This window comes from Glycine max, chromosome 10, assembly GCF_000004515.6.
Source record: "Glycine max cultivar Williams 82 chromosome 10, Glycine_max_v4.0, whole genome shotgun sequence".
Classification (NCBI taxonomy): Eukaryota; Viridiplantae; Streptophyta; class Magnoliopsida; order Fabales; family Fabaceae; genus Glycine; species Glycine max.
Genome location: NC_038246.2, coordinates 43,862,742 through 43,873,966, shown reverse-complemented (window position 1 = coordinate 43,873,966; position 11,225 = coordinate 43,862,742). Strand labels below are relative to the sequence as shown.

The 11,225-nt window shown below is 28.9% G+C and overlaps 1 protein-coding gene across 5 annotated transcripts; it reads right to left on the bottom strand.

Annotated features, from left to right (window-relative positions):
* Positions 1 to 7,209: 7,209 nt before the first annotated feature.
* On the bottom strand, positions 7,210 to 10,536 carry LOC100793512 (transcription factor bHLH111). Of its 5 annotated transcripts, none has more exons than XM_041005857.1 (7): positions 10,073 to 10,536; positions 8,761 to 9,493; positions 8,517 to 8,645; positions 8,334 to 8,399; positions 8,136 to 8,201; positions 7,673 to 7,711; positions 7,210 to 7,567 (listed from the first exon to the last, which is right to left on the bottom strand). In XM_041005857.1, exons 1-7 carry the CDS (start codon positions 10,378 to 10,380, stop codon positions 7,400 to 7,402), a joined length of 1,509 nt encoding a protein of 502 aa, XP_040861791.1. In that variant the 5' UTR covers positions 10,381 to 10,536; the 3' UTR covers positions 7,210 to 7,399. The 5 variants fall into 5 exon arrangements, with proteins under 5 accessions (XP_040861791.1, XP_006589395.1, XP_006589396.1 ...); XM_006589332.3 differs by having other exon boundaries at positions 8,334 to 8,405; positions 8,752 to 9,493; positions 10,073 to 10,527; XM_006589333.3 differs by having other exon boundaries at positions 8,334 to 8,405; positions 10,073 to 10,513.
* Positions 10,537 to 11,225: the final 689 nt, after the last annotated feature.

Here is an 11,225-nt window from a genome sequence, read left to right as displayed (position 1 = left end):
TGTTAAAAAAGTGAATATGAGTCTTTTACCCTTTTGAAAGACTTGTATTTAAATGTGTTTTAAAAACTTTTAATTAATTCTGATTTATTATTTATTTTATTATTAGTACATATATTTGAGGGGTAGAGGACGTCACAATAAGAATAATTTTTAAAATATTATAAATTTAAGAATTTTGTAGGTCAGGAAGCGCTTTATTGTTATTTTTTAAAGTCTAATTAGTCTAAAGTGAATGTTCTCACTACGGGGTATTGTGAATTTATTTTCGTTGTTTAACTATTCAATTAACTTTGTAAAAAAAAAAAAAACTACTATTTAATTAACGACTCATCTTAATTCATGTTTAAGATTTTCAAAACTTTTCAGAGATTTCCACTTTGACTTTGAAAGTAGAATTTTGTCAAATGATTTGCTTTTCTTTATTAATCTTTGCATTATAAATTTATATTTTTTTAAGAACCTCTTAATAGTTTTTAATAACTATAAATGATTTTATTTAACTTTGCAACTCTTAAGTATTATTGAAGGTTAATTTTGAATATTTGACATCGAAACATTTAAAAGTTAGAGGAAAATTAAATATTTTATTTTTGTTACTATATTATTAGTATAAAATATCTATTATTTTTTTTATTTTCAATTACTAATTTTCAAGATTTAAATTCAATACTTTATTTAAAGGATTCAAATTTAGTTTCACTCGCTGCACATACATGTTGATAAAATTCAAATTAATGTCCTTCCTTATTGCAATATTTTTTGAGTAAAAATATTGTATTAAAAATTCTGAAAAAAATATAGGATTAAATATATTTTAGGTTTATGATAATTGATATATATAAACTTTTATTAATTGATGATATAATGCTATCTCAATGATTGATATATATTGCAAATATCTTAACATAGAGTGTGACACTTTCTATCCCGACATACATATAAATAAGAAAAAAATATAAAAATGTGAAATTTAATTAAATCAATTTTATTTAAATCATGTAAATAAATCCACTTGGGTAAAAGGGTCGCATTCGCTTCACTGTTACTAGATAAAACTTATTAAAAATATCTCTAGATTAAAACAAGGTCGTCCAAGTTTACAAAAGAACTCAAGTTAAGCAGCAACATGAAATAAAGTAAAATAACATGTTCAGAACATCATGCAATTGAAATAGAAACCCATAGCACGAGGTTCTTTAAACTCATCTACTTAGTCATCTGCTCTCATGAACACAAGGTTCGAGATCATCACAGGATCCAAACACAAATAACATATAGGGAATGAGTTATCACATTTGTAAATAAAATACGGATAAACAAATACATAAGCAAAATACATTATAGAAATATTTATCATATAGTTCAACTTAATACAATTTATGTCACTTCATTACTTTATCATTTAAAATTCATTTTTTCAATTATCAACCACATTACACATGAATCACACACTCGGATCAAGACGTAATAACACTCACTAATTTCATAATAAATAATTCACGGACGTTATGCAACAATTATACTAAGACTCAAGCTTATATGCAATGTGGTACCATGTCAGTGAAAAACAACACCAGGGCGTTTAGAAGTACATAACAAGACACGCCACATAATGGGTATATCAGGTCACTTTTACTAAGTAAAATTATAAGGTGACCAGTCAGAGTCACTCTATTTTGCGAGAATACTCCAACCATATGGAGATCAACATAGGCTTATTGGAGCACTCAAACCGAGTGTATTTACCCCAAGGCCTAGATTCTGAAGAATCCGTTAGGGTCTCACCTTTTTTATTCAAGTTCAACCCCTAAAACAACTTTTGCACACAGACACTACTCATGAATTATACAATACCCACGACCTCACACTTGTTTTCAAATATGTTTAACACATTGTGCTATAATTTTACACATTTGGTTCCTAACTTGAAACCTTACACTTTTCTTTTAACATCTCATGCATTGCGCTACAATTTAATACCTCATGTTCCTAACTTGGAACCCTACAATTTCCTTTTAACACATCATGCATAAACACTTTTTTCAAGGTAAACACCAGTTGAGTTATTGTATAATTCATAACTTTTGCACACAGGCACTGCTTTTGAATTATACAATACTCATGACCTTATGAATTATACAAGTAATAGCACATCAAGTATTAACCACACACTTATTCATAACCATATCCCATGTCCACAATTTAACATCTCACAATGTCACAATCCACCATCACATGCATGTTCACGTGTATCCCACAGATTAACACATGTTCAACTTGTCACTTATACTCAATCTCATTCACAATTTCATAATTCCAAAACGGTATGTTTTTACGTCTCATGTTTATTTATGCATCTTCATAACATTCATAAAAATATTCATAAGGTAAAACATACACATGTACATCAAATCTAACCATGATATTCTCAAGTTCCAACACTTGAATAATTTTTCAGAATCATACTATAACAACACTACAATATTATTTACATCAAATATATATATATATATATATATATATATATATATATATATATATATATATATATATATATATATATATATATATATATATATATATATATATATATATATATATATATATATATATATATATATATATATATATATATATATATATATATATATATATATATATATATATATATATATATATATATATATATATATATATATATATATATATATATATATATATAACTAGATAACTAGCACACATCATAGTGAATCATGAATTTCAAAGTAAGCTTTCAATGCACCAATTCCAAATAATTATATGAACACTTAACCACACACACACGCACACACACACACACATACATGTAACTAACATGAAACAAGACATAAATTCAAATATATAAAAAAAGTAGAAAGCAAATTTATTGGACTCAATTATATAAAAAAATTATCATAAGTAAATATTAATTATATAGTAACTAAAGTTGCCACTGAAAATACCTTTTCAAATGAACATGCATAATATGATATTATTAACATGAGTTAATCTCAAATATTTTTAAAACAGATATATATGTATATATAAATGTACAAATATGTATACATGAATTCATATATATATTATCTAATAATACACCACACAATCTACTAGGAATCTTCTGTCAATTTCAATTATAATATTAATTCCAAACTATATATAAAAAAACTCCCAAAGCACGAAAATGAGAAAATACAAAATTAATATCTCACTCCCTTTTACGGTAAATCCCGAAAATACAAAATCAATATCTCACTCCCTTTTACAGTAAATCCCTCCTTACTTAATTTCATCAAATCACACTAATTAGAGAAAGACTCAATTTCTAGGGTTTACACTTAACAAAAAAATAATCAATTTCACAATATTTTCGTATCGGAGCATCAATTGGTTCGTCAAACACAATCAATTTGTACTTATCATTGTACAGGAAGAATTAAAACACATAAAATATCCCAAAAATTAACCTCAATTTGATCCTCTAAGAATCCCTACACATGTTCACTCTAATCTCAATTGCAATAAACTCATCCCTTACCTCTAAGCGGGCTCACGTGTGTAGTCTATCAGCGATAGCGACATCTCTTGCGGTTCACTAAGATTCCTCAAGCTTTTTCCTTGGTTTCTTTGCTAGGGTTTCCAAGCGTTAGAGAGAAGGAGAATGGATTTGAGCTTCAATTTCACTGTCCCCGTGTGAGGGACATTTCTCTTTACAGACATTATTTCGTAAATCCCAACGGTGAGAATGTATGAAAATGATTTTTGAAGGTGTTGTCCAAATTTCAATACCATCCAACAGTTAACGAGTTCAACATCGTAGTTTTACTAAGACAAATTTGAATGTGTACAGAAAAAAGAAAAGATTTTGGAAAAAGAAGAAAGAAGAATGAATTTGATAGGAAGATATTATTATTTATAGCTAGGATAGTTTGAACCTATTATTTACTCTATTTTTCTTTATTTTATTATTTTATAAAAATAAACTCTATTTTACTCCTTATTAAATGAATAAATAAAACATTATTTTTATTTTCTAAAAATACATTTATTTATTTACTTTAAAACCATTATTTTAATTAATAAAATTATTTCTCCTTATTTATTTAATTACAAAAGTCTCATTATTTTCTAAAACTCTATTTATTTTTAAATATTTTTTTAATTCATTTTACGAAAAGTGAGATATTACACAAAAACTTAAAACAAAAAAAAATTACATAAGAAATCCAATGCAATGAAAATTTATTAAAAGTCCAAAACAAAAATAAATTATTTATCATGAAACCAAAACATATTTAAGTTAAAATATAATTATATTTTTAGACAATATATGTGTAGCTGCGCTCAAATTGTCGTTTATGTATGTGTGCACGAGGTGCGTGTCTTGGTTCTCATTATATGAAGTGCGACTGGAAATCTCCAAGTGCACCACCAACGTTGGCATTTGGCCATTTGCAAATTATGCTCATCTCTCCTTTGACCACTTTTCATCTGCGCATTGCCTTGCGTCATCTTTTCTTCTAGAACCGCTACTTGCTCTTGTTCAAGGATCCTCAACGTGTGAATGGACAACTTTTTTTTTTTTTTTTTAACGTGACCATTTTTTCCAGTTATATTATAATTGATGATTCAATTGTTTTAACGGAAGAGATAAAACCCTCTAACTTGTTTGTTTAATTGGTTGCTGTATTTGTGTTTGCAATCTTTCATTAAGTCAGCCCAATATTCTTGAAAAAGTCGATCGTACGTGTCGATCTAATGTCAGTCAGTAGCGAAATTCAGTTATAATTTAATAAAATAAACAGTTAACTACAGCATAATTACTTACAATAATTTCTTTTTTATCAAATGAAAATGATATGAAACAGATTTTATTTCTTATTTGTGGGTTTCTAAGCTACTATTTAAAGTCGTATAAAAAAAAGCTACTATTTAAAGAAAGCATTATTTCGATTAGACTTCTAGAAAAAAGAAAGTAAAAGTAAAGGATAAAGACATAAAATTGTCCGTAAAGTAATGCAGTACTAGATTAAATTAAGACATTAAAAGAGAATAACGAAAGAGAAAATGAATTTGATATATGTCTAGGTTATAGTTTGATGTACAATTAATTTATATGCCTATACAAGTAGTTGACTACTTATCTCTACTAAATATGTCTACCAGTTCCTAATTCCCTTAAACCATGCATGCTTACAATGATATGGAGACTTGGCAGACAACAATAGTGCGAATAACTGCCTCATCAACTAATATGTTATCATAATTCTAATTGATGACTTAGGTTTTAGTTAAACATTTAATTGATCCTTCAACCACAATCTTATCTAAAAGGGATGATTTCTATGTTGATAATTAGTTGTAAGTGTAAGTACAACTGATTATCAACCTATGTCGAAAAAGATGGAGCATTTGAGTCTGATTCTGCTTGTGCATGTATTTGCTTGGTTTTGTGTAATTAAAGGACTTTGATTCAATCATTCACAGTATCTGGGTGCATTTTGTGACATTTTCACAGGAATGCAACCTTACAGAAATGAACACTCAAATAACTCAGATACACAATTTGAAGAGCAACATAAAAAAATCAAAATAAAATTATTCAATCTAACTGTAAATGATGAATTCCGTTTATCTCAGGTATATTATTATGTAAATGAATTCTGATGTGAATGATTAACTTCGATTAGAAGGGGTTATCAATTCTTTGAACTGTTTCAAATTTGATTAGAATTTTGAGTTGTACTCATTCAACAAATCTTTCTTTGCTAATAAAACTAGGGAAAGTATTACGCTTTGAAGTTTGAACAAATGGCTGGAGCAGAATTGATATAAGGAGAATTGAGAAGCAAGCATTCCTAACTTTTTTTTAAAATTTTATTTTGGATTATAATTAATGACAAATATCATCCAGCATCTTATTAATAAAAAATTATTTTGATAAATTTTCACCAAAAGTTTTTTTTATAATATTAATCAATTTAAAATAAATTTAAACATAACTTTTAAAGTAATTAATTATAAAATTAATATTCTTACCCTGCGTAGCACCTTTTAATTAAATAATAATGTAAAAAATATTTGCAACAGCACATTCTAATTACTTTTTAATCAAAATGAATGGATTTGTAAATCACAATTCAATAAATGTCGCTATGCCAATGGGTAATTTTCGTTCTCATATTTTTCTCACAAGTATTTTCTTTTGAAATCAATCCTATTTAAAGTTTTTTTTTCTAATAATTGATTCATCACGTATAAAGATAATCTTAATATAGTTAAATAATTAAAATGATCCTTATATAAATGAAATTAATGAAAAGCTTTTACTAATGCTATTATCCATTTTAATTCTTAACATTTTAAAATTTTAAAAGGTTAACTAAAGCTATTTTTTCGTGGGAAAAAAACTAAAGCTACTTTATTTTTTAAAAAGTAAACATTTATTTTAATTATAAAATTATAAGTATAATTAATTTAGTTCAACTAATAATAAACGAGAAATACTAACGATGTATATGTTTTTTATCATGTTTTATTTTTGGGTTAATCATATATGACTCCCAATAAATAGCATGAGTCTATACTAGTTAAAAAGTGTATAATTAGTATTATCCATCATAACATGAAAAACGAGCCCTAATTTTCAACATAACATTGATGACCTTTCAAAATAACTTGATATGAAATTCTGTACTGTTCTTAGCATTTACCACATGATTTTTTACTACATAAAAAAATATCATTTTCTAATGAATAAAATATGTTAAATGTTAGAACTATATCTCGTTATTATAAACTTTGTCCAAGAGAAATTAAATTATTGGTATAGATATTTTGAATTTACATTAGTGTCTGATGTATTATACTTACACTTGCAGATATATTAGTAACATCTGTAGACTATTGCATATTAGATAAAGATTATATAATTAGAAACTGACTCAATTACCAAACTACTAGTATATCATGTTTTTTAAGGTAAGGAAACGTCGTATAAAAACGTTATTGAAAATGATAATTAAATTGTATTGAATCTCTATCCACTTGAGAGGGTTATTCTCAAGATATCCTATTTTAATAATATTTCTTTTGTTTAAAAACATAAATAAATAAAAACATATTGAATGCCAATAATGTATGCATCTTTGTTACTGAAGAACCAAATAGTATTAATTTGTGCATTTTGAAGATCAACCAAAATCGGTTTACTCATATATAACTCATGCATTACAGCTAGAAAAAAAAAAAGATTTACTTTTATCATGATATACCTTTATTCACTAAGCCTTTAATTTATAATTTTCCAAGTTTCGAGCAAGGTACATATATACGTACATTCACATAGTATATAGTATCTTAGAGGTGACACATTTTAATTTCACCTATACAAACATCCTCTGTATGCTGGTGTCCAGTAATCTGGTCCACTGCTTTCTCTGTAAACTAGAGGAGTACATGAAGTAGGAACTAAACACAGACCTCTGCTTCGAAGGTCTAGCTTTGTGTCCTCCTTATGATCTTTTCTATCCAAGCTTCCCCATGGATCCTTCAATCCCATGAAAACCAATGCCAATTAATTAATAGGGTTAATTGATTATTGCTGAGAGAGAAAACTTGAGAGACTTTTAAAATGAACGAACAACTTTCTTACCTTGTGTGAATTAGCTTTCAAGAAAGGGTTGCTCAGTAGCTGCAAAGTATGTATGAATGTTTTTTTTGTCAGAAAATATGCATGAATGCAATTGTAAATTAAGCAAAAAAAAAATATTACGTTAAAGGAATTGAACAAAAAGAAATTTAACCCTTATTGTTTAATAATTAGTTTTATTTGTGAAGGATAAAATAATAATTAATTAAATATTTTGTTGTTTAAAACTGCATCTTAGCTCTATGTTATATGTTGGGGATAGCCAATGGTTAAGCATTTACGTGATCTTTAATTTATGTTTGAAGTCTCATATATGATGCTCATGAGATCGAGAAAAGTGTGCAATCGTTCAATGCAACATTCTTTATTCATTTTAATAAGGGATTTTAATTTATTCAAGAAGTCTAGTTTCGTTGGCATTAAAAATGATAAGAAGAAGAAGAAACTTTTCCATAATGATGCCCACCTGGACTTGTTCTTGAAGAAACTTTATGTACCCTATTGCTTCAAACAGCACAGATGCTGTATCTGTCTGAAATTCAACAAAAAAAAATTGATCATAATGAAGTAGGTAGTGAGAAAAGTAGAGCACTGTTAATAACATATATTTATAAAGAAGAGGAAACGAAAAAAGCGAGGGTGTTAGTGCAATATGTGTAGTAACCTTTCCAAATGGAGACACAATTTGCTGAAGGGCTGTGATTTTGTCCCCTAGCTTGACTTTGGGTGCCTGCACCTTTTAAACAATGAATAGAAGTTTCTTAACAGTGCACACAAAAGGAGGTTCCCCACTTTATGCTTTTCTTTACACTAATAACTTCATGTGTTGGGTATTTTATATATATACCTTTGAAGAAGAAGCTGTTGATGTATCTTGCTTAGGCTTTTTCAACATTGCATCTGAAGATTCTTCAGATCTTTTCTTCTTTACTTCACGTGTTGTCCCCTCCCCTTTTCCATTAACATTAGTTCTTATCTGCACCACATGATCATATTGTACACATTTCATAAATAAAATTAAGCTAATTAAAGCTGTATGATAAAACCATATATAATAATTTGTATGTATATATAATAGTAACCTTAATTACCGGTGGTGATGGTGTCTGAAGACCTTGCTTCTTTGGTTCAGATACGTTCAGGTACTTCATACTAGGCTTTTGACCATGGACTCCAATAACTGGCCATCCCAATCTACTATTAAAGGATATAACATCTGAGAAATTTCTTGTGCATGAAGAAATATTGGGCATGTCATGGTAGAGTTTGCAACTATCTACCACTGAAAGGCTATTAAATCCATTTCGATATCCATTTGCATTTAATGGTTTTCCAAATACTGATCCTGGTGACACTTCACTTGCATGATACTCTTGCTTGACCTTCATGTCATGATCATAGCAATTAGGGAACACTCCAGAGTTTCTACTTGCTTCTTCAAAAGGTTGCTTGAAGTGTTCAAATTGTGGGAAGTGATGATCCATGGAATTAGAACTCAAGGACATGTTGTTTGTTTTTTGTGGATCAAAGTGGCTACTAACTTCTGGGTCTGGTGGGGCAATAGACCAAGTGCTCACAAGATTAGATAACTTGGTCAACCTTTCATTATTCTCAAGCATCGCCTCACTGAACCCATTTAAGTGCTTCTCAAAGCTATTTAGTGAAGTTGAACCATTATACTCCCAACTTGTATGATCTAGTTTCTTCAAGTAGTCACACACTGGTTGAAACATAGTGCTTGTCATGCTTTTGGATGACAGTGCATCCAGAAAATTCTCTCCAATTTCTTGGCTGTTGTGTAACTCGCCGTCTGATCCAACACCTCTAAAGTTATTTGTGAGAAAAATTTGTAAGTAAACTAAATGAAAAATATATCAAACCATTCTTAATATTCTGTGCACATGCAAAAACTTCATCTGGATAATGAAAGATTTCAAAGATAATAAAACAAGTATATTTTAAAGTTGTATGCCTTATAGTGTTTAAGATCAGTTTTATTTGTGTGGATAAATATACAAAGGAAACTAACCAAGTAGATAGAAAATAAGAGATCATAGTTTTATAGTATGAACACACAAACGAATTGGTTGACTGGAGTAGCGCACATACCAGCTTTTAGATAGTGGAAAGCAAAGGCCTAGATGATTATTTGACCAATGAAAATCACAGTACCTTAACCCTATTATTAATTAGGACCCATATATAAGCACCCTTAAATTTCACCCTTTTTCTATCCTTAAAGATTATTCTCTTATCTCTTCTTACCGCAGCCGGTTATATATAGCAATAAACAACATCGAATATACTTATTTATAAAAGTACTCTAGTAAATAATCTTATTCATCATATAGCTATATTTATTCCATCTTTTATTGTAAAATCATTAATAACATGCAAACTTACGATAAAACATGACTCCAAAGTTGATTATCTGATGCGTGTTCTCCCATCAACTCGGTGGAGGAAGGAGCAGGTGGCTCAATGAGTCTGCGAGAGGACTCAACGGTGAGGCTTGAATGGTTGGAAGCATTAGTGAAAGATGTAGAGACTGATATATCCTCCTCACAAGAAGAGGAAGAGTTAGGGTTTGGTTGGTTGCTCCATGTGCTATTAGTATCGTTCCAGGAAGAAAGAGAATTTGCCTGGAGATACCACCAATTGAATGGGGTAATAGAGGTTGCAACTGTGTTTCCAGCACTTTCTTCAGTCATCTCTCTCTAATATCTTTCTCTCAAAATTTTCTTTCTTATTACTCTCCCTTTTATTGGTTGAATAATGGACCTTGGCTAGGGTTGGATATATAACTCTCTCTTTGTTTCTTTGTTGTTGTGGTGGGGATTTATTGAGAAGATTGCTCCAATTTCAGTGACGTATAAATTTGTAGGTTATATCAATTATAGGGGAGACAATAAAATATGCAACCTGAGTTTTTCCACTAACGTTCGTGGGCAATTATTATATGAGGTGATGGGCCAGCACGAGTTTTGGCTTAATGTTGCTAATGTTGGTGAGCATGGTATTTGGGGTTGCTAGTTTTATTACCACTTAGGTTATTACACATTATTTTTTTTATATTACTTTCATTCTAGATAATTAAAAATATAAATTACATCACGTTCTCTCTATACTTAGGTTTTTAATATAAAAAGAAGAAAATATTGATTTACAAAAAATAACAATTCTGTATTGCTCTATACGTACATTGAGCATTTTCTTTCCGGTCTTTCGTGAAGAGTACAAAGTATTACCACTCATTCCATGGGGATAAATAACTTTCTCTAAATATTGTAAACACTTAATATAAATTAACGTTCTGTGCCAAAAAAAAAAAATACAGAACAGCAGAAAGTATAATCTCGAATGCAATTTTCCATATTCATGCACCTATACGTGTTGATCATCATCAAATTTTTTTATCATGTAATAAAATACTTTAAAGGATGCGATCTCGCAGTTCTAAACGAACTGCATGTAATGCTCATCCTAAGCATAGTGTAGTTTATTAATGTGGGCTAGAATTTGGATAGAGATAAGCTTTTTTGTGATAATTTTGACC

Coding starts and splice junctions, on each gene's coding strand:
- LOC100793512 (XM_041005856.1), bottom strand. CDS start 10,380: ATGACTGAAGAAAGTGCTGGAAACACAGTTGCAACCTCTATTACCCCA. Junction 8,646..8,760: donor TTCAGACACCATCACCACCG/GTAATTAAGGTT, acceptor CATGTGGTGCAG/ATAAGAACTAATGTTAATGG. Junction 7,712..8,135: donor TTCTTCAAGAACAAGTCCAG/GTGGGCATCATT, acceptor CATACTTTGCAG/CTACTGAGCAACCCTTTCTT.